The 24890-nt window shown below is 41.2% G+C and overlaps 1 protein-coding gene across 1 annotated transcript in view; it reads right to left on the bottom strand.

Annotated features, from left to right (window-relative positions):
* JAG2 (jagged canonical Notch ligand 2) overlaps positions 1–19224 on the bottom strand; it is a 57137-nt gene extending 37913 nt beyond the window's left edge. Inside the window, exons 1-5 of the mRNA XM_042438625.1 lie at positions 19175–19224; positions 11345–11599; positions 9991–10051; positions 645–775; positions 104–223 (exon numbers count right to left, since the gene is read on the bottom strand). Coding sequence (XP_042294559.1) covers positions 104–223; positions 645–775; positions 9991–10051; positions 11345–11561 — 529 coding nt within the window. The 5' untranslated portion in view covers positions 11562–11599; positions 19175–19224. The remainder of the gene's footprint in view (positions 1–103; positions 224–644; positions 776–9990; positions 10052–11344; positions 11600–19174) is intronic.
* Between the last annotated feature and the right edge of the window lie 5666 nt (positions 19225–24890).

Consider the following 24890-nt stretch of genomic DNA (forward strand, 5'->3'; position numbering starts at 1 on the left):
CTATTCTTTTGGTTATGAGTCCCTATTTTGGGAGAAAGGTGGGATATACATAAATAATAATAATAATAACAGGTTAGATAATACAAGCAATTGCTGTCAGTACCAATTTCGCAGTTCTTTCCAGAGTAACCGTCTTGGCAAGCACAGCTATATTCATCTGGTTCCGTATTCATACAGGTTCCACCATTCACGCATGGGTGATGATTTCCACAATAGTTTAAATCTAGACAGAAAAGAGGGTTACGGTAGTCATATGATACACAAAAGGAAAAGTAGATGGCTATCTGGTACCTCCCAAAGGAGTACAGGCAAGCACAACTCCTCTCTAGTTTTAACACACATGCCACCCGTACCTACATTTCCCCTGTGGTACATTTTGACTTTGCCATTAGTGATTTCTGCCAGTGTACAAAATACAAAGACAAAATAGGGACAATCTCACAGGAGTCAGCACATCAAACCCTCACACTGTTAAGTGTAGAAGCTCTGAAACTCATCTGCTGCAAGGAAGCAATCAGACAAGTGGCACCCAAGTTAGAAAACAGATGCCCTCTAGTAAGCACACTCTTTTATAAACAACAGTTATCAAGTTATCAGTTAGTAATGAGATATATTTATTTATTATTGTGAAGGAAGTTTGGTACCTTTGTTGCAGAGCAGGCCACCCCAGTTGGTTTCGCATTTGCACTCCCATGGGACGGTGCAAATCCCATGAGCACAGCCTGGATAGGGGACACATTTGTCACAGAAATCTCCCGTCCAACCATAACTACACCTAGACATAAGTGCATGTTAAATATTAGCAACATGATGCTTAATTATCTATAAAACACATATTCAGGGCATGACATTTATTATTTAAAGCAGGCTAGTTATTCAGAATGTAACAGAATACTGAAGTGTTAACAGCATTTCCTGCTTTTAGAGTGTCACTATGTACTAGTCACACTCTACATAAGGATTAAGAAACAATGTGATGATTCCCAAGAGGATACTGACTTCTATTAATGGGCATATAAAGGAGAAACACAATTCCATTCACTGGTCTGCAACAACACACACACACTTGGTTGTTTTTAAAAATAATTATAATAGAGAAAATGTCCAGGTATGTACTATGGTGGTGGGAGAAAGTATGGGGCATTTGCTCTTCATTCTTTTAAAAGCTCAGATATAATAATAAAAAAACCCCCACAAAACTCTTGCAAGTTTTAACCTGCAAATTTGCAGACAGCTATACTGCTTAATCCCATTTACTTCAATGGGATCTAAATGGGTTGTGTCACAATTGCTGTAATCCCAAGCATGCTTATCCACTAACAAATCCTACTGATTTCCATGAGGATTACTTCCACCTACATGCACAAAGAACTGCAGCAGCAATAATGTTCTTCAAGCTCACAGCAGCTACAGAAAATTAAAAGGATGATGTATGAAATAGTTTGTTCATTAACAGGCTGCTTTTATTATTTACCATTTGAAGGACACAATATTTCTGCCTACAAAGGACCTTTGTGTCCTTTGTGATGAATAGAAGCAGTCTGGCTTTTCCATGGTATGTGTGTTTGTATTTTCAAAACAGAGAACTGTTTTTTTCTTTATTGCTTTTCCTGTTCCCAGCAAGCCTGAGGACCATGCAGGTGAAAATGGGATACCTGATGAGCCCAATTGGAAAGTCTGCCAGCCTTTTGGTATCCTTACATCTGAAGAAAACATGCAGACATGACTTTAAAACCAAATCCCCACTTCTCTTCCTTGCTTTTTGTACGTTCTTTTGAGAAAGACACATGGAGGCCCTAAAAGTTCACACACATTTTTGTGTCATTTTCACTGACCTAATCAAGTCACTACTAAAATATGGTAGCACAATAAACTAGCCAATGCCTACTATTGGCTAGGTTTATTGTGCTACCCACAAAGAACAGGCTTATATTATAGCATTTCTTATAAACAGACAAGTTTGGACATAGTCTCTAGAGCAGCAGCAACCTTTGGGAATACTTCTCTACCCATGTTTGCAATACATGGATGATACAGATTGAGAGACTATGACATGATATAGAAGAAGTAAGAAGCATATAGACTGAGGGCCATTGGGGTTGTGTGTCAATATTAACCCCTTGGCTAAGCCCAAATGTGGCTATATGGCTAACCCCCCTTGGTTAAGCCGAAAATGCCATTGCCATCTAAAGATGTTTATGGTACTTTCTTCTGGTCCCTGGTAGTTGATAGAACAAAAGTGGGGAAAGTGTCCACGGTCGTTTTTGTGATTCCCAGGCTTTCTCCAATTTTCTGCCCCAAATGCATTTTTTTTAAAAAGGGTGGTGGGGATGCAGAGGAGTGTGCAGCCTTCAGGTTCTGGGGAGGGGTGGCTATATGTCACCTTAGACTACTAAAATTGCCTATCCCAGTTTTGGAATAGATGTAGACAATGTTGTGTTTCTCCAGATGTTGCTGGACTACAACTCTAGTCAGTCCTAGCAAGCCTGTCCAATGGTGAAGCACAAGAGGAATAATAATTCATCAAGAATTGGAGGGCAAATCATACTCCTCTTCTCCTATGAGGAAAGTGTAGGGATGTGACCTGTCTACCACCTATCCATTTGGTGCCCTTATCACTTACTCTTCACAGAAAGAACATAATAGTAGTATGTTCACACTATCAAAAAACAGTGTTTAAAAGGACAGTATTTTAAACTGAGCAAAGTGTTTTACACAATTGGTTAATATGAACAAGGCCCTTAATACTGGTTCCTTAATTTGATTCTTTAATATGTTTCTACCAAGTAACCTCTACCAGCTTGCAGAAGACAAATAGAACGCTAGAAACCACCTGGGATAATTCAGGGAGGAATCGTTTGGGAACTACATTTCCATTTAAGATTCATAAACTGCTACGAAGATCTCATCCAGCACCACCATAAAGCTATTAAACAGTACACTAAGTCACAGCAAAGTAAGTTTTCTTAGAAGTTCATTTCATCAGTTTTGTGTAGCTCTATGCAAACCAGCCCTCTCTGCATAGAAGATCCTTGCTTGCAAACAGCTAAACTTCCAAAGAATGAATAACGCAAATGTCTGTGGTTTCCAAAATTCTGTCTAATCCCTTCATCCAGCAGGTTGTAAAGATCTTGTACTACACTATCAACATGTTTCAAGGGACAGCAAGTTCATTTGGATAATTAAGAGTTTCCATAAACAGGGGTTGCTAGGTGCTCACAAGACAAAAGCTCTTGCTGTATTAACACTGTATGCATTTGGTTATCACACAGAGTAGTCAGTAGTGATTCTACAGTACTTTTCGTCATATCAGGGCGGTAGTGGGGAAGCAGGAAAACAAACATATGTCTTAGGTGTAAATACTTTCTTGCTTGGGAGTAAGGCCCACCTTGGGGGTTAGTTTTCAGATAGACATTTCTCGGACTCCACAATTGTCAACCTTTGAGAACAAACCAAGGGCTTTCCAAAGTGCAACTTGCCACAGATAGATGAAGGTGAAAAACAAGGTCACGATTTTAATTGCTGTAGGTCAAATAACTCCAGGTTTGAAATGAAACAAAAAAGGCACAGGGGTCAAAGGATAAGACAAAGTGATTTAAGAACCACAGCTTCTGCAATGAGGGCAGAAAAAGTAGAAAGTTTAGAAGGGCATGCTTTACTTGTATCTACTTGTTAGTATCTTTACAAATACAAACATACATGGTAGAACACCTCATCCTATTTCACCTCCTTCCTCCCCTCTAACAAACTCGGTAAGGATAGCAGTTCCAAGATCAAAAAACTAGTGTCAGCCTTTTTAATATTGGATCTTGCCAGGTCTTCTCTTTGAATTTAATTCCCCACCTTCTACAAACATCATTATCCTATTGTGGGTGTATGTTTTAGAGATGTGCTTGCAGATTCCCATGTATGTAATAATAATAGTAATAATATATTTATATTTTCCCACCTCTCCCTTCCGGATCGAGGCAGGGTTAAAATCTGATAAAAACATACAATTATGATCAATAAAATCCATTAAAATACATCATCTCAACAATAACAATATCAGTTAAGACTAGTTTGTCATGATACAGGGGTTTTCTAACAGTGGAATTACACAGAATCATCATTAAGGCTAAAGGATGGGTCCTAAACAGGGTCGATGGATAGGCCCGCCGGAAGACCTCCGTCTTGACTGCCTTCTTAAAAGCGTTCAAGTTGATAATGAGACGGATCTCTTCCGGCAGGCTATTCCTTAATTTAGGGGCAGTGGTGGTAAAGGTTCTTTGGGAAGTCATAGACAATCTAGTCATTTATATTTCTAGTAGATTCTTCCTGGATGTTCTAAGAGTGTGGGGCGGATTATATAGGGAGATGCGTTCCCTCAAGTAACTTGGGCCTAAACCATATAGGGCTTGAAAGGTAATAACCAAAACCTTGTACTGTGCCCGGAAGCTAATCAGCAGCCAGTGAAGTGATTTAATACAGGTGTTATATGGTCAAACCTGGAAGTACCAGTAACCAATATGGCTGCCATATTTTGAACCAACTGAAGCTTCCGAACTTGGCACAAAGGTAGCCCCATGTAGAGCACATTACAGAAATCAAGACAAGAGGTTACCAGTGCATGTATCACTGCTTCAAGGTCCGGTCCAAGTAAAGTCGCAACTGGCGTATCAACTGAAGTTGATAGCAAGCACTCCTAGCCGTCACATCTACCTGAGATGTCAACTGTAGGGATGAGTCCAGGAGTACTCCCAAGCTGTGAACTTCGTCCTTTAGGGGAAATATGATCCCATCCAGGACTGGTTGACAAATTTCCCTGCCCAGGCCAGGGGTTTCTATAGCTAGTCGCTAGGCTTTATTCACTGCATTCATATACTTCAGCTTTGTGGTACTGAAATACCACATGCCCCAAGGCTTCTATGACACTACTTCCCCATCACAGATGGGAAGTGGGGAAGTGATGGAAAGTGGAGTGGTAAACAGTGCCTTCAAAAATTCAGACTCTAACACTAATCACTAGCACTTTTGATGAAGCCAACATTTCTGCCCCAAATCACAGTAAAAAGAAAAATGGGCCATATATAAAAATTATATCTATCTATCTATCTATCTATCTATCTATCTATCTATCTATCTATCTATCTATCTATCTATCTATCTATCTCCCCTATTCAGGAGCTCATTCCAGATGTCAGGGGCTCATAAGCAAGTGTCATCATATTTTTTGCACTTGTAGCCATGAACTGCTTAAGCTGCTGCAATCTGTAACGGATAGCTCTACTACCTACCATTTTGTTTTTCACAATGGGTTCACACAGTCTAGCTTGGGACTGCTGTGTTAAATTTAGGATGCTGGACAATGTGCATCTGCTAGGGAATATCTGGGGGGAGAAAACAGACAGGCCCAATCTAGAGAAGATACTGAGACCTATAGGTACTTGGAAAACTGGCAGAAAATTCTGGGTGATGCTGCTGACATTGAGCTTACTACAGGAAATCCGTTAGCTTCACAATGCATTACAGTACTAGCAAAAGACAGTATCCACCCAAAGGAACACAGTGTTTATAGGTCAAAAGGTTATGTACAGTCAACTATTCAGTCTTCACATTTACAAGGAAGGGTAAATTAAGATTTCCTGCCAAACAGGAAGTATGGTCATATCCAACATTAGGAAGTGCTGGGACAGCTTTAATTCTATTTCCATATTTGAAATGATTCAGAGATCCCTGCAGATCTCAAGAACTTATTGAAGAGAGAAAATGTTCACGACACCCTTTTGGAAAGCTTACTTATTTGTCCCAGCTGAATGCAAAAAAAGGATAGAAATAGTAGCAAATTTGAGATTACTAGGCTCAGCTTGTTGCTGAATAAATAGAACTATTCACTGAGTACTGCTGTATAAATTTGCAGCTGAATAGAGTTTATTCCGAACCCTATATTGAGAATTAAATGGCTAATGGTAAACTGATACTTTCCCCAACTAATTTATCATCATATGCTCTGCTTACAGTTATCTAGCTCACTTGTTCTATGAATTCAACTACACCACACCTCCAGGAGGGCTCACAGTATACAGTATATCGGTAAGGCACAAGAGGAACATCAGTTAGGCTAGAATGCATCCAATTTTTAAAGTCAGCTCCAGTCTTACTTTATGCTTAAGATGACAAGTTTTTAAAAAGCAATTGCTTGGGACATAACATGAAACACACTGAAAAGTTTTGGTCTGATTTTTAGTTTCCAGGTCTGCAATGACTATGTATCCCAACACTACTCTTTATGGAAACCTGTTATGGTGGAAAAGTTGTACTTATAGATTTCTCCCCATCATCTCTGGTAGCAAGATGGTGGCTATGCAAGGCACTAAGACTCTCTTCATAAACCATTAGCACGGTCCTCATGTAATGGATAATGATTACTCTGCTAATACCATACGAAAATAAAGATAGTTGGAATAAAACTGCCAATAAGCTGATATTCTAAAACAGATAATGTAACTAGACCTCACTTTACCATGGCATGATAACTTTATGCATGGTGTCTTACATAGGAAAAATTAAAAATACATTAATCAAAAGTAGGGAAGGGGAAAACAAAGAAATGTTACAGGAAAGCAGGCACAAATCTTTTGAGCTCAGTGTACAGAACAATCTTGGATCATGTAAGGCAACAAGTAGCTTTCTCGTTTTTGAACTAATTAAAAGAAGTACTGACTTTAAAAAAAATTCAATTGAAAGTAAAAAGTTAATTGTTTATGTTCTTCAGCTAGTAACATTCTCTGGAGAACAGAATGAAAGGACAACAACACTGGTAAGAGGAAAGTGTATGGACGAACCAATACTGTAATACACCATAAAGTCATAACCTGGGGCTCCTCCACAATATACTATTCTGAGCAAACAGAAAGGCAGTAACTAACACCCACACAGTACTGCAATCATGCACATACAGGATCCTAACCAAGTATTGTATTTGACCACTACTTGAGGGACCGCATCTCCCCATATAATCCGCCCTGCACACTCAGAACATCCTGGAAGAATCTTATGGAAATTCCACCTTCCAAATATGTTTCTACATCCCAGATGGCCTTTTCAGTGATGGCCCCGCGAATCTAGAATAGCCTTCCCGAGGAGCTCCGTTTGACAACCCCCCAGAAACATTTTAAAAAAGGCTTAAAACCTTCCTTTTTTGTCAAGCCTTCCCCCCTGATAAATGAAGTTGTGTATGCTGATGCCATTGATTCCCTGCCTTACCTTGCTGTATGACTGTGTTTTAAATTTTGTATAATTGGGTTTTTATCTAGAGATGTTTTGTAACAGTTTTTTATGGTGTAATGGTTTTCTACAGCTGTAAACCGCTTTGATCTGTGGAAAAGCGGTATACAAATAAAATGTATTATTATTATCATTATTATTATTATTATATACCATACTACCTGAGTACACGCTTACAGCCCTTCAAAAACTCAAGAGACTTTCTTGTCTGCACAATGAATTTTTAACAGTTCATAACATTTTAATTTTCTGCACAATATTCCTTTAGGGGTTTGTTTAAGAGCTCTGATTAAGCAAGATTCTTTAAATAACATCCTCATTCTAAAAGCAGCACAGCTACACTGAAATTCTGCTCAGAACATTTCAGAGGCAGGAAGAACCTAATTTATTTCTCAAGAGGAGGAAGATGCACTTAAGCCTAAAAAATAAGAACCCTAAAAGGATCAATAGGATGTAAAGCTCAATGAGAACAATTCAAATAAAACAAGAACATGCCAAACTATTAGTGAGCTGCCCATCATGCAAGGGCACAGATCATTATTATGTCTCCATGTGTCTAAAATGGTGTTAGCAGTTTAAAAAACAACAACATGACCAGCCTGATAAAAGAAAGACTTTGCATGCATACTTCCACTGGAAATTTTAAACAATACATTTAAGGCAGGAAAGGAACAGTGGGGGGATGAGGATTTATTACCTAAATGGCAGAAGCAACCTGAATAGCTGAGAGGGGAAACACGCAGTAAAGAAAACAGAACAGAACACTTATTCAGTTTTAGTAATATAAAAAGAATACTGCTGGGGAAAGATCATTTCTCAGCAGTAGCACAGAACCAGGGACAGTTTCTTTTCTGGACTGCAACTGCCAGGAGTCATGCTGACTGGGGGATTATGGAACTTGTAGTCCAAAAAAAAGAACTTGACATTCCTAAGTAAGACTCCCTACAAGAAACCATGGAGATATCCTATCAGGCATAGTCCCTGGGCAATCCTGACCTAGAGGGTCTGACAGTCTGACTCTTTATACAAGGAAACTTTCTATGCTCCAGGATAATTGTTAAAACCACTTGGGATGAGTTTTCAAATCACTATTATGAACCATGAAGCAAAGTAGGCAATTTTATGTTAGAAACTCAAATGGCCTCATGCCATTACACTGAATGAATAGCTCAATGATAAATAATCTTTTAAGACAGAACATCTCTCTTTGTCTTGATAGGTGTGCATTTTTGGTACAATTTCAAACTGTTTTGCAATTGAGAGCGGACAGCCTTTATAATCAGGAAATGGCTGTTATCCAAAGCACATGCAATTACCTGGAAGGAAGCCCTACTGAAAACAATGGGACTTCAGATTAACTATGTTTGGTTAAAACGATATCTGGGTGTTTGACACTGGCAATAGTGCTATGATCACAACACTGAAAAAATGCCTAATATATCAAGAATTCTGGAACTCTGTCTCCTATGTCACTCCTTAAAAAGTGATCTTTCAAATGCATCACACTAGCATTGATTGAAATAAATACAAAATAAAACCAGAACAGCTAGTACAGCCTCTCTCATACTGTTCATTATCACTACTCAATTTACAGACTCAGAATCAGTTTAGGCGTCTCAGCCTTCACATATCTGATTATTTAAATGGTAGAATCCGGAAGTATGCAATCTCATTATCTTCCCTGAAAACGTTATGGACAGGAAATTCCTCTGAGCTAAACTTTTAGCTAGTTGCAGACCCTTCACTCTTTAGGAGGTCATGAGAGATTATATAAAGTGAGGAAACACATGTGATTTGTTTAATGCCAGACGGAGAGCACACTGCATTATACAAAGATGCTCATTAATAAAAGTAGGCAATGGTTTTAATGAAACTGACAATCTTTCTACACAGCTTGTCAAACAAGTAATTTTTATTACTCCCTGTAATTTGGAACTGTATGTGGCCTACAACACTTTCCCCACCCCTAAGCTATATGACTATAGAGAAAGACAACACAATTTGTTACATAAAGGGAAAAAAAATGCAGTGTGGACCTAGTAATAGGAAGGGGAAAGTTATATAGAAAGAAGCTGGCTTGATATATAGAGAGTGAGAATGTATCTGTAAGCTGCTTTAAGCACTCTATGCAAGCAGAAGATCTACGATACACAATACAGTAGTTGTTTTGTAGAATCACTGCAACTTTTAACATGGAGAAGTTTCAATTCCATTCCACAGGCATATATGTCATCTTCTTCTCCTAGAGTTCCCTGCAATACATAGGCCTTGTCACCACAACCACCTGGCTCATCATGACAGCTATTTTGTCTGATAGCACTATTCAATGTTATTTGTTTTCATAAAGGTACTGTATTCCAATTTACCTTTTAAAAAAAAAAAAAGTGTGGGACTGATCAGAAAGCCACTTTATATACCACAAATTAATCTGATTATAATAAAAACAGACTTTGTCCTACTATGAAGAATTGGGTATTTAATGAATAATATATTAAAGCACTTGCGTGCTCAGACCAACCCATTTGGAAATACTGGGTCATACAAAACAACAACAAAAAACAGGTTTTCGGAACATAAAATATATAGACCTCCAAAGGGCAATTCAGTATATCAAATCCAGAAAACCTCTTTCACCATCACATCTTTCCCACAATACATATCAACCTTAATGAAACATAGTATTTCAGAAATCACACACAAACCCACAAATCTACATATACTTACTTGCATTCCCCGGGTACAGTACAGCCTCCATGGATTAAATTACATCCTTGTCTACACACCGCTAGAAACAGAAAGAGCATTAAACATAAGTTAGTACCAGCACTTTAGAAAGAGCTGATCCTGCAACTAAAAAGTTGTATCATTAACTGAATTTTCTGCTTGAAATATACTTTCAATGACATATACTCAATGTATTTTATGTTACATCTCAGTAGTATTAAATTGTAATATCTGGACCATCATTTTCTGAATATAAAAGGCAGACAAATAATTTCTTGTGGCAGGAAAATTCTACTGCACAGAAAACTAAGGACACAGACGAATGGGAGGCTCAGTCACTTGTACTTTCTATTCTTCCTTTAAATTGGAAAATTTAAAGTTGTTCTCAAGTTCAAATGAATTGTAATATCTCAGACTGAAAGTGTTATGGTAGTCTAGGGGCAAAACACCCCCCCTCTTTTGTGCTGGTTTGGGGGTGGCGTCAGAGCCACCCGCTCTGATGCCCCCCAAGCTGGCATCATGCCACCTGCCTGTCAGCTTTGTGCTGCAAAGCTGAGAAAGCCAGCTTGGGGGTGTGGTGTGTGGTTGCTGTGGTCCCAACCCGGTGTTCAAAGGGGAGGCATCAAGCTGCCCCTTCAGGGTCATCTGTTTTGGCCCTAATTTTTTGGAAAGATGTAGATTTTTTTCTAAAATGAAGAACTCGGGAGATGTACAATGTAGTCCGTCTTTGTAATTTTTCTGAAAAAAAGGGTTTGAGGAAAAAAGACAAGGACTCATCTAGAAAAGTGCAGTGAATGAATGGATCCCCCTACTAAGGAATACTTTATTCAGACTTGAATGAGGGCAGAACACATATGTACAAGTCCCAAAAACCATGTAGAGTTTAAATCATTGTATTTTAACAGGCTTTTGAAGCACTCTTTAAATACATGTCAAGTATACAAATCTCAACTAATTCAATCTGTTCATTAATTTGCATGTTCAACTTATCAAGTCTAAAGCTGAAGTACACTGGAAGGAGAAAAACTTTCAGTTCATTCCTGCTTCTATCAGCGTAACTGAAAAACTTCAGGTGGTAGGATATCAAAGTAAGCTTGATTGCTTATTTTGTAAGCTTTGCTTGTTTTGTGAAGCACTTGTTTTGCATATAGAAGAACCAGGCTCAGACCTTAGCATCTTCAGTCACTGGATCTTAAGTATAAGGTCTAGTAAAGACTCAAAGGTTGTTAAAGAAGTCAACAGTAGGATATGCGTTATCAGTTGCATGACTCAGAAAACAGTACATTTGATAGAAAGCCCTAGAAGTTTGATTCAAACACTAGATCCCAGTTTCAATGTATAAGAAATATGGTACCTTGTTTACATTCTTCACCCATCCAGCCTTCCATACATGCTTTATTTCCATTTTGGTCACACGTATAGTGGCCCACAAAGTCATCACGGGGGCCACAGAATTTATTGCACTGTGGGCCATAGTAATTCTCATCACATTTCACTCTTATTTGTGCTTCAAAATGAGCAATGTGGCCATTCAACTGCAGCGCCTTCCATCGATCCTCTGGATTGATCATACTAGCATACTGCACTCTGTCAATTAATAGTTCATCATCTAAAAGTAAAGAGAGAAAACTAGAGAGTTAAAGTAAGAATATTCATTTCCATACCAAATAGCTCTTATAACAGGATGGTCATCATAACATAACTTGTGCCCTGATCCTGGAATGTGTTGTGCCAGAAACCCCTACTGTTTGAATGAAGTCACTTCACCAATAACTAAGTCAGAGATCAACAATCATAATCCTGAAGTTGAAGGCTTTCATGGCCGGCATCCATAGTTTTTTTTTGGGGGGGGGGGTGGTTCAGGCTATGTGGCCATGTTCTAGAAGAGTTTCTTCCTGACGTTTCACCAGCATCTGTGGCTGGCAGCTTCAGAGAATGATTGGCTGGAAGGGAGTTGGGTATATATATTGTGTGACCTGGAAAGGCAGGAGTGATTTGTATGTGGATTGTTCTGTTGCCAATGGCAGGCCTCAGGGTGAGAGGGTCTGCAAAAGAGGATTAGTGTCTGCTTGATTAGTGCTCATTGTCTGCTGGGAAACCCCTGACCCTGGGAGATTTCTCATTTGCATTTGTTGAGTCTTCATCTTGCTATTATTCAGGACTGGTAGCCAAACCTTGTTTACTTTAAGGGATTCTTCTTTCTTGTTGAAATTGTCCAGGTGTTTGTGGATTTCAATGGCGTCCCTGTGCATCCAGACATGGTAGTTGTTGGCATGGTCCAGAATTTCAGTGTTTTTAAACAATATTTTATGTCCAGGATGATTTATAACATGTTCTGCTACTGCTGATTTTTCTGGCTGACCCAGAATCTCGTGTTCCTGGATTCTTGTTTGCACACTGCATTTGGTTGTTTCCCAGAAGACAATGAGCACTAATCAAGCAGACACTAATCCTCTTTTGCAGGCCCTCCTACCCTAAGGCTGCCATTAGCAACAGAATGATACACCTGCAAATCACTCATGCCTTCCAAGGCCACACAATATATATACCCAACTCCTTTCCGGGCAATCATTCTCTGAAGATGCCAGCCACAGATGCTGGTGAAACGTCAGGAAGAAACTCTTCTAGAACGTGGCCACATAGCCCGAAATACCCATAAAAAACAATTCATAATTCTGCTAGGTTGCTACTGCAAAACCATTATGTTACAGATGAGAAAACACTTGCTGCTGCCAAGCTAAATGCACCACCATTTACCTGAAAAGGACAGCATGATTTTTTAAAAAAAATTGTCAAAAGCAGTACTCTCTCTATAAAAAAAAACACCTTCAAAACAAATGAACAGGGCCCTGAGGGTCTCAAATTCAAAAAAGGGGCTGTGCCTATTAATAGCTTAAGAAACTATTTACATATTTTCTCATTGTGTGAATGAATGCCACCTTCAGTAAGAATACTAATGAAGTAAGAATAATGACACCACTTCAGTAAGAATAATGACACCACAAAGTTTACTTATTAATGGTATGCACAAACTTTTGTTGTCTATACTTACTATGGCAACTCAAACATTAAAAATTAAGCCTTCTGCAAAAAGCAGTAACTGTTTTCTAGATGGGTCTCTCTCTTTTTATATTATTCCCATACCACTACACAGTGTGCATTAGTGAGCTTGAGAACCAAACCAGACACAATGTCATTCATAACTATAGTCCCCTCCATGCTTGATATTTATAATACATATCTAGCAGGGGGTAGATAGGGACTATGAATTGGGCACTTAACTCTTTGCCCCAGCCTCACTCCCAATCAGGGCTGCCCATGTTTGTCTGTAATGGAAGGAAAGGTCCCACTGGCAGTAACAAAACCATTTTGCCCACTGCAACTAACAGACCCCATCTCCCTTATACAAATCAAGACTGCAGTCTTTCCCACCTTGTCCTCTCCTTCCCTTCAGTTGTTGTTATTTTTTTTAAAAAATGAAACACAAAGGCTGAAAACATTAATAAGGTGTTGTCTGTGTTTGATGTTTACTTACATTAAGGGCAGACAGTGAAGACTTGAGGAAGCTAGTCCATTCTTGGGAGGCGGTTTCCCAGCCCACCCACTTAAAAATGTACAGTTATGTCATGCTACACTGAATTCAAATTTCATCTCAAGCTATTTTAGATTTTTGGGTGAAGAGAGGGGAGCAAGTATCTCTTCCATACTCAAGAAGAGGCACACTGCCCACTACAAAAGGGCAGCCTGAAACTGTGTTGTCAACTAGGAGGCTTTAGCTAGTTTGAACAGGGTCAGACAGAAGAGAGTCCAGTGATCAGCAAAGCAAAGGCAAGGGGCAGCACTACAAATTCAGTCATACCAAAACTAAGAAATGACTGAGCTGTGAGCTGTTTTTAAAGGGTGTGTGTGTGTCCTACCAAGGTTCCACTACTCTTCTCCAAACTACAAGATTGCCATATGCCCTAGTACAGAAGGGTTAATTCCAGTGTGACCTTCTCTTGTTGCACTGGCACTTTGCCCTTCAACCCACCCAGCACCTGTGCAAGCAGAGAAGGGAAGCTAGAATTAGCCCTTTGTATTCAAGTTTAAAAAGTATCCCTTCTATTCAGCAGATTACTTACCAGAGTAATTTTCCCCAAATCACCCTAAAAACAGTTCCTCAAAGCATAACATTGCTCCTTTTACCAATACAGTCGGCCCTTCTTATACAACGGATTTTTATACACGTCAAGCATACACGGTTTGAAAATGTTCCAAAAAAGTATAAATTTACCTTGATGTTCCATTTTTTATTAGGGACATCATTTTGCTACGTCATTATACTTAATGGGACTTGAGCATACACGGATTTTGTTATACACGGGGGATCTTGGAACCAAACCCCAGCGTATAACAAGGATCCACTGTATATGAATCTGTGGGCCATATCAGCCTTCTCTGCTAATAATCTGAGTCTGAATCAGAAGAACTCTAACAGTAAGTTTGCCTTCCATCATTCTCTCTAGCTTGCCCTTGGAAGCAACTCCACCACCACCACTGGGAGATTTGAATTTTGTATGCAAACAAAGCATCAGGATCCTTAAGAACATGGAAACTGCACTAGGAAATTTTAGTGCTTTCAAAGAAACAACTACCTCACTTCACTTCATCCATAACATATTAAGAATGCTGTTGTTTAATGGTCAATTTAAAATTCTAAAATGGCCAACAGTTAATTGTACATTCTGTATTCCAAGAAATGAAACAAGGCTCGACACAAACCATTGGAATATGAACCAAGATGAAATTAAATAATTCCCTGCTGGAGTTGGATTTGTTTCATAGTGAAAGTGGAAGCTTTCTGTGACCTTCGATCTCCCGCAAACAAATGAGAAGGAAAGGGATCAGATGAGAATGTGAGCTCACCGCTCATTCATGTAGCAGGAAACCATCCATTACAACAACACATAAAAGGAGTCAATGAACCAAACTGCCATTTAGTAAACCAAAGTCAATTTAGATTTTATATGTATCACTGAAGGTATAGAATCCAATCAACAAATCCTACTTTACATAAAATCTTTGACAACTGAACAGGTGATGCAACTTTTGGAAGCACTTCAAGAAGCAAAACTGGCTTCAGTTCAAAGGTTCCAACTTACACAAACTGGTAAAGTGGTGCCCACAGAAAACAAAGCTTGCTGGAAACAAACTGGGGTGAAACCAGATAATTCCAGGTGGTAGTACAAAGGTCAAGTACTCTGGTGTGTGTTACAGTCCTATTCATGCATATTAATGATCTGTGGACTAAACAGCTTTCCATCTGTTGCCAGTGCCCACCTAGTCCCTACCAATGATGAGGGAGAAAGGCTCCTATTTCAACCATGAAAGGCTCCTACTGATCTGCAGGGCGGACATTGAAGCAGCTGCTTGACTGCCAGAAAGGATGCTGAAACTAGACATGAAGAGGCAAACATCGAGCCTTTGGAGGCTTTACATTAGTGTAGCACAAGGAGACATTGAACATCTTCTTATGCAACAGTTTTGCCAAGCTATGCAAGGGCTGCTAGACAATGGTTGGGTACAGTTTCATCCCCTGTACACCCCAAGTGGTTATTAGCATGTCATGGGGCTGTGCCAAGAAAGCCCCCTCCCTCACTGGTTCACTATCTTTACTGGCTAGCTGCCTTCCCTTCCTCTTCAGCAGTTCCAGGCTCCAAGCAAATAGGTTGACGGAACTTTATATTCCACCAGCTTCCAACAGGATCTCGGCATGAGTTCCCAACCCTTGCGAGTGAACTGTAAAGATTTTATAGGGAAACGGTCCCGATAGACACTTAGAGCTACTGATTCCCTGTTCTCAGCAAATATCCGCCCACCTCTGTTGGGCTCTAAATATGGAACATATTCAGCTGGGGGAGAGGTGGAGGGAAGAATCAGCAAGTGAAAGATAGCTTTGAAGAGGCTTTGCCAGTTTATTTAAACCTCAGAAAGTTTGTTAAAAAGGAGGCTTGATCCAAAGCAGTATATTTAATTTCCTATGCCACTTTCTGATAGAGTGCTTCGGAAGGACACCCTGCCTTGAAAGATGCTTTCCCTGTCCTACACATGGTCTGGTAAGGGAAAATGGACTGTTTCTTCTCTTTCTCCACTCTGCATCCTAGACTTATATTACACCTAACTATGGGATGGCAGGTCATCCCCTCAGTCCCCTTTCTTACCCTGCATCATAGTGGTCAATATTCAATTCCTCTTGTACACTGAATCTCTGAAGCTCATATCCAGAAACTGCACATGAAAGCTTTGACAAATGAAAGATTTGGTACAGTAGAGAACTAGGGAATTTCAAATAACTGTATTTTGCCTTGGCCATTTTCACTACACTTCCACAGTGTTTTTAAGACCTTAGTCCAGTCTGTACATCCCAGGCAAGCAACACTGCTTGTTTGCAATAACATGCAATTTTGTCCACACAATTTCTACTAAAAAGAAAAAGAAAAAAGAGCCAGTTTTGATACAGCCATAGTTCTCTTTATTGCTTTGCTTATGTGGATCCTTGATCTTAGAAAGCAACTGTTGCAAATATTGAAATGTTTGCCCGGGGGGGGGGGGGGGGGGCTGGAAGTGAAAGAAAGTTTTCAGAAGATGGGTATATTTAGCTTGAAGAAAAAATAATTAGGAAGTGTCATAACAACCACTGGTGTTGGTGGGCGATCACCTAGATCAGGCTGGTCATGCATCCTTCCAAATGTTTTGAAGTACAAGTTCCTAGATTTCTCACCACTGACTATGTTTTTAGGGCTGTTGCAGTCCCACCTCTGACTTTTATGGAGCAAATTTGTTTTGTGTTGCTCCACATGGTAGGAAGCCATGAATTCAAGTTACAAGAAAGTGGACTTCAGGCAAAGAAGTCCTTACAGTAAAAATAAATTTCTGAAAATATGAGCTGTTTCAAAATGGAACAGAGTGCTACAGAAGGTGGTGAGCTCTCTAACCATAGGCTGGAGATATATGCATTAGGTTAGCTGTAGAAAGGGATTTCTTTCATCACCAGGGCACTGAATGAGATGAGTATTTGAAGGGGCGTCACACTGAGGATGAACATTGGATGCAAGCTACAGGAAAAGATATTCCAGCTCAACATTAGGAGGAACTTCCTGACAGTAAGAGCTGTTCTGTGGAACACACTCCATTGAAGAGTGGTGGAGTCTCCTTCTTTGGAGGTCTTTAAACAGAGGCTGGATGGCCATCTGTCAGGGGTGCTTTGATTGTGAATTCCTGCATAGCAGGGGGTTGGACTGGATGGCCCTTGAGTCTCTTCTGACTCTATGATTGTACGTATGTATGTATGACTTGTGAGATCATCTTCAATTCTATAATTCTAGGCTATTTATTCATACCCTAGAATAGTTATGCAGATTCAAGCACACGAGGCTCCAATCATTTACCTGGACAAGAAAGATGGGAATTACATTAAATCCAAGGGTACACCTATCTATACAGCCTTATTTTCAACTCAATTCACAATGCTATCCACAAACACAGATATATTTATTTGTGCAAACATTTGTGTTATTCACTACAGTAACCCTGATATAAAGTAAGACTACATACCTCAAGAGCTACATTCTTCATTTTCTGTAGAAAGCTGTACTCAGTTTTAGTATAAGCCAAAATCAGTATAACACCAACATTTAGTATAAGTCAAATAAATTGTTGATTCTCTAAACACACACCAGTCAGTTCAGGACGCATGACATTTATACTGTACAATTACCAAGACATGCGTCATATCACCTATTATAGAAATGAATCAAAAAGCTGATGGTGCAAACTCCTGTTCATGTCCTTCTCATGATAAGAGAACTATACCTGAGAAGAGACATGGGTTTGAGTTGAAGACCAACCAAGCAGGACTTGAAGAACCTAGTCAATCAGGTTGTTGTTATTCCTGTTGTTAACTGCAGTCAAGTCGACTTTGACTTATGGTGATCCTATGAATAAGAGACCTCCAAGTCACTGTGTTATCAGCAGCCCTGCTCGAGTCATGCAAGCTCAGGGCTGTGGCTTCCTTGATTGAGTCTATTCACATGCAATGTGGTCTTCTTCTTTCCCTACTGCTTTCTACCTTAACACCATTGTCTTTTCAATCAGGTTAGCAGCTCCTAAAACCACATCAGCTATTTTTAGTACATTCAGATAAATACATAACCAGAGCAGAGTCAAGACCAGCTTAACCTAAAGCTAAAACAATCTTCCACAGTTGCTTCATATTCAGGGAAAGCTCTACCATGACACCAGAAGACAGCTGCCTCAAGTGGCAGATCTCTGGGCACCTTCTGAGGGCACAACTGCTCCTGAAATCTTAATCCCTGGGAAAAAATGTGGATACAGATTTGCCATACCAGGTGCCAAAATGTTCTAAGCAATCATCATTTGACAAAAGAAAGTTACTATTTAAGAGAAAGAACTGCATACTGATTTCCATTTTCTGGGATTTAAGGACACTGCTAGAGCTGATTTCAGGAATGATATATTGTTAGAGTCCCAACATCCCTCAAGAATGTATTTAATTAATAATGTCAGTGTGAAATGAGCAGTACACCAAAGATTTAGCTGTAATGATAACCATAAACAAAGCAGCTCTAACAAAACTGCCACAAATTACTAAACTTAATTTAGTAATGAATCTTTAGTTTAGTAATTTAGCAATGCATGCATGTTTCAGAATCCACATCTATTTCTCCACACATCCACACAGAATCAGACAGAGGATGTTAAGAAGGTAAGAACTTATGTTCACTGGTTCTTTCTTTCTAGCCAACAAAAAGCTTGGAAAAGCTACCTTTTTTAAAACAACTCCCCAAATCTCCAAGCCAGCATGGTCACAAAAGATTTTAGAATTGTGGTCAACATTTCTCCAAGCTCTAAGACCAACAACATTCCCGACATATCTTTAAATGTAAAGAGGGGTGCCATGTAACTAAAATAACTTCTAAAAAAATATTCATCTCATCTGCCAAGTTGAGATGGCCAAAAGCATTAAATAACCCCATTTAAATCAAATTGGAAGTATTTGGATGCATCCATAAGGTCATAAAATTTCAAATACGTCCTAAAAGGTAATCTCGGTATATTCAAAAAAGAATACAAATTTACTGGATTTCAGTTTCACAATGCACAAATTCTTACAGGGCATACTCACCAGCTTTTGTTTCATTATCCCAATCCCAGGCTTCTATTATTAACGTGAATGCTCTCTGAAACAAAACATACAAAACAATTACTGGAGATACAAAAAAGTCCTTATTCAAAAAGTCATATGAATCTGATTAGCCAGAAATATTATTTCCTCTAACATATGACAATTTGCTTCTTCCAGGTTCATGTAATTTGTGCTCCACCCCCCCCCCCCCAATCCTTCCTCCACCAAAAAATCCCAGCAAAGAATGTTTACAAGTATGAACTAGGGGATATATTAGTACTGAAGGTCGTGTTAACTGTCCAATTCTACTGTATTTACTACCTCTTAAAATTAATCACTACTGATGAAAATGACTGTAGCAAGGAAAACCATTTAATGTTACATTTCATAATAATAATAATTCACTGGGAATCCGGGCAGCTTACAAAAGAGGGGATAAAACAAAGCAATAACAATGAACATGAAGTAAAAAAAAAAAACCACCAGTTGTAATGTAACAGTATATTAAACAATAACAATGAAATAAGATAACAATTAACAATAGCAGTAATACAAAAACAAATATATAGCAAATCAACAGCAGAAAAAAATTAACAAAGCAAATACATAACAATTAACAAAGCAATTAACAGTTGCTAGGATCCCAAGAAATATTTTTTTTATTTGGGAAGAATCCTAATGTGAGGTGAAGTGTTTGGTTAAACAATGGAAAAAGAGAAGGACAGGTTGCTTACCTGTAGTTCTTCGAGTGGTCATCTGCAAAACCACACAAAGGGGTTATTCTGTGCCTGTGCCAGTGTTGGTTATCACCTTTAAAGCCCTAAATGGCTTGGGCCCAAGCTACTTGAGGGAATGCCTCTCCCTACACAATCCACCTCGCACTCAGAACATCTAGAGGAAGTCACTAGACTACGTAAAAACCAGGCTAGTGACTACCTCCCACAGAGCATTTTCTGCCATGGCCCCCAAGTTGTGGAATGATTTGCCAGAAGAGTCTTATTACCACTCTGGATGCTTTCAAGAAAGTGCTGAAGATGGATCTCTTCCGGCGAGCCTACCCACCAAACCTGCTGTAAAACATCTCACCTCTGTTAGTATTGTATGTTTTTATGGAGAGTCAACTAACTGTATTGTATGGATAGTAATGTATATTTTTATGCTGTGTAGCTAATATGTTTTTATTGCTGAAATATGCTGATTGCAGTAATCCCACCTCGATCCACAGGGAAAGGCGGGAAATAGAAATAAAATTTATTATTATTATTATTATTATTATTTCTGGATCCTACTGGAATCGCTAGGGAAGGCTTTTTGGCGGTAGCTCCGCCCACCCTCTTTATAGGAAGGGCATCTTCCTGCCCCTTCTCAGTTCCAAAAGGTCTGCCGTAAGAGCAGACAAGGAAGAGAGACGGACATGACAGAGGAGAGGATGAGTAGGATTTGTGTGGATTCGCAGATGACCACTCAAAGAACTACAGTTACAGGTAAGCAACATGTCCTTCTTCGTGGTCTCTGCGTAGCACACAATGGGTTAGACTGGCAAGCTTAGTCCTCTGTGGAGGAGGGAGTGTCCTGGTAATAAATAAATTATTAAACCAAAAAACAATGTGATTGTCAGTTATTTGACAGGTGCCAACTAACCTTAATGAATGATGGAAAGGAGAACAGCTCTGCCAAAGGCTGTTTCATGCTGGTGTCTGGTATTAAGTCTGTAGTGCTTGATAAAGGTCAAGGGTTGTGACCAAACCACAGCCTTGCAAATGTCCTCCAAGGGAATTCCGGAGAGGAAGGCTGAAGATGAAGCTACTGCCCTGGTGGAATGGGCTCGATTTTGAGCAGGCGACGTCTTCCCAAAAATCTCGTAGGAGAGGAGGATTGTGGAGGTCACCCATTTGGAGAAATGTTGAGGTGTGACTGGAAGCCCCATTCTGGGGTTGGAATAACAGACGAAAAGTATGGGAAAATGACAAGAGGATGAAGTCCTGTCGGAGTAGAAGGCTAGCTCTCGCCTGACTTCAAAGAAGTGGAGCCGACGCTCGGTGTCGGTGGTCAGGTTTGGGGCTAGTGTTGGGAGAATGATATCTTGACTGAGATGAAAGGTGGACAGAAAGGAAATGTCCAGACAGAAGACAACCTTGTCCTTAAAAAATTTCAATTACGGGGAATCTGTACAGAGGGGCACAGAGTTCATTGGCCTGGCGTGCTGAGGTGATGGCTACCAAAAAGGCTGTCTTCCACGTGAGGAAGCCAGAGGTTCAAAGGGTGAGGTAGCGAGTGCTGCTAAGACGAGCTGGAGGTCCCAAGCCAGGATCAGGATCACTGCCAGTGGTCTCAGGTTGGCAAGGCCTCTGAAAAATTTCTTCACGTGTAGGTCGGTGAAGAAAGATGGCCGGCCAGAAAATTGGTAGCGGGCACAAATGGCCGCAAGGTATCATTTCAAAGAGGAAATGGAGAGGCCAGATGCTGAGAAGTGATGGAGGAAGTCCAAGACAACAGAGACATTGACTTCTGAAGAGGTGAGTCCCATTGAGGACAGAAAGGCCAAAAATTTAGCTCACTTAAGGGTGTAGCAGCGCTGAGTGGAAGGCTTACGAGAAGCCAGGATGATCTCTCGGACCGGCACTGAGAACTGAGTCAAGGCAGAATCCTCCATGCCACTAGATGGAGAGTGTTCATGTTGGGGTAGCGAACCTGACCACCCTGAAGGGTCAGGAGGTCGGGATGGAGCAGCAGAGGCCGGATTTGGTTGTTGGAGAGATGGAGGAAGGGGGCAAGCCATGGCTGTCTCGGCCACCAAGGGTGATCAGGATTGCGTAGCTTTGCTATCACTAGAGGAAATGGGGAGAATGCGTAGAACCTTTTGCCGGACCACTGGAAGAGGATGGCATCCCCTCGGGACCGACGTGAAGGGATCCTGGAGCAGAAGTGGCTGCAATGAGAGTTGAGATGAAAGGCAAAAAGGTCGACGTCCGGGGTTCCCCACAGAGAAAAGAAGCGGAGGACAACTTGAGGATTCAGTTGCCACTTGTGACAAGAGTCTGGAGCCCTGCTCAGCTTGTCTGCAAGCTTGTTTTCCTCTCTAGGGAGATGTACGGCTTGTAAGGTGATCTTTTTTCGGATGCACCAGTTCCAGATTTAAAGGGTGAGGCTGAGAAGGGTGGCCAACCTCGAACTGCCCTGTTTGTTGATTTAATACATTACTGTCGTGTTGTCCATGAGGAGCAGGATGACCTGATTTCGAAGGGAGGGTTCGAAGGCCTTCAGTGCCTTCTATACTGCCAACATCTCGAGAGCGTTGATGTGGAGTCGGCGTACCTTGGGGGACCATCTCCTGTAGACAGACCCAACCCATGTTTTGAAGAATCCGTAGTCAGTTAAGTCTGAGGTTGTGGTGGTACAAAGGGCACGCCCACTAAGACATTGTGTGGGTTGAGCCACCAGAGGAGAGAGTGGGCTACTGGCCTCGGAATGGTGATCCACTTCCGTGGATTGTTGAAAGCATAGTTGAAGACTGAGAGTAGCTATGACTGGAAGGGACGCATGTTGAGACGGGCCAATAGCGTAATATATGATGTGGATGCCATATGGCCAAGGGTGACCTGAGCTGTTCGCAATGTAATGCATCTGAAGGCAAGGCAGCGTAGAATTGCAGACCTGAGGTTGAGGAACCTGTCGTGAGGAAGGTATGCTCTGCAGGTCGTGGAATCTAACATGGCTCCTATGAAGCGCACCTGCTGGTTTGGGCAGAGGGTGGACTTTTCTCTGTTGATCATGAATCCCAAGTGGTGAAGAAGAGAAACTGCAGATTCGAGATGGGAAATGAGCATCTGTCTGGTCAGGGCCACAAACAACCAATTGTTGAGGTGAGGAAAGATGATGATGTTTTGTTGGCAGAGGTATGCTGCTACGACAGCTATGCATTTTGTGAAAACTCTCAGTGCAGGGGAAAGTCCAAAGAGCAGTACAGTGGAACCTTATTATACGCGGGGGATCCGTTCCGGATCCCTCTGCGTATAAAAAAGTCCACCTATGCTCGAGCCCCATTGTTTCCAATGGGGCTCGTGCGTGGCGGCGCACACGCCCATTCAATTGAATGGGACGTGCCGCCCCTTCCGCCCCGCCGGCTTTGAGCGCCTATGCTCAAAGCCGCCTATAAAAAGGCCGCGTATGCGGAGGCGCCACTGTACTTGGTACCGAAAACAGTCAGGACTGATGGAGAAGGCGAGTAGGTCCCGGTAGTCCTCTCGGGTGCTGATGTGGAAATAGGTGTCCCGAAGATCCAAGGTGGTGAACCAATCTGACTCCTGCAGGAGAGGCAAGATGGAGGCCAAGGTTACCATGCGGAAACGTCTAGAGGCAATAAAAGTGTTGAGAAAGTGCAAGTCCAGAATGGGACGAAGGCCGCCTGTGGCTTTCGAGACAATGACATATCGAGAGAAAAGGCAATGTCAGGTCCGGGACAGAGGGATGGGCTCGATGGCCCCCTTTTGAAGAAGGGAGCGCACTTCATCGAGAAGGGTGTCTGGGGGGGGGGAGTGGTGAGAATGATACCCCCTTGGGGGAGAAGGTTGGAGCTCCAGGGCATAACCCCTACAGATGATGGAAAGCACCCAGGAGTCAGATATTATGGAGGCCCAAGAGCGGTACAAGTGGGCCAAGCAGTCCCCAAAGGGAGTTAGAGAAACAAAGTGCACTGGAAAGCTTCAAAAGCGGTGTTTGCCTTGTTCTGCATCCTTCTTATGGAAGGGTTGCTTGTACTTTTGTTTCTGTTGGCGTTTCCCTTGCTGCTAGGGAGGGAAGCGTTGTTGGTGATAGTCCGAAGACTGATTGGGTCTATCCTGGTTGGGGGGGTAGGGAGGTCTTTGTGCCATCCCCAACAGTGTTGAGAGAAAGGAGTGCGAGAAGTCGAGGAAGAAGACATACCGTATTTAGGAGCTGTATTCTTCATTTTGTTCTTGAAGTCCAACTTCTCACCAGTTTCCTTATGGAAGAATCCCATGGCGTCAAAGGGGAGCTCTTCAATGGCCTGTTTGTCTTGAGGCGTTAGGTCCAAAGACCTTAGCCAGGCATGATATCGGAGGGCCAGGGTGCCCGAGAGTTGTCAGGAAGCACAGTCAGCTGAGTGTCGGGCCGCCTAGATCTGATGCGAGGCCAGTGCATGAGCTTCTGCATGGATGGCCATGGCTGTTTGTTTCTTGTCCTCAGGGAGGTCTTCGTATAAGGGAAGAGGCTTATCCTAAAGCTGCTGTTGATAGGTATCCATACATCCTGAGTAGTTTTGGATCTTGCTGTCATCCTTCGGTCTGCGAGGGAGTGAACAGGCAGGCCCAGCTCCACCAGGGCTAGCCTGAAGAAGACGAGCCCTCTCTCTTCAGTCCATCTGCCTTGGTCCAGGCCTCAGAGGGAGAAAATAACCACTGGACCGCATCCCCTTTCCCACCACCATTCCCTTCTCCTTTTGTATTGTGTCTTTTAGATTGTAAGCCTAAGGGCATGGAACCATCTAATTAAAAATAATAATAGTAAGCCACTCTGATAGCCTTTAGGGCTGAAGGGCAGAGTATAAAATACAATAAATAAATAAATAAACAAACAAACAAACTTAAGGCCCAAGACTGCGGAGGCATAAGATTTCTGTGCCATGGTGTCAAGCTTATGACCCTCCTTGTCACTGGGGGTCAGAGCTGTCTTTGGAGCCGAGCGGACCTAGGAGGCT

The sequence above is a fragment of the Sceloporus undulatus genome, chromosome 1 (genome assembly GCF_019175285.1).
Source record: "Sceloporus undulatus isolate JIND9_A2432 ecotype Alabama chromosome 1, SceUnd_v1.1, whole genome shotgun sequence".
Taxonomy (NCBI): domain Eukaryota; kingdom Metazoa; phylum Chordata; class Lepidosauria; order Squamata; family Phrynosomatidae; genus Sceloporus; species Sceloporus undulatus.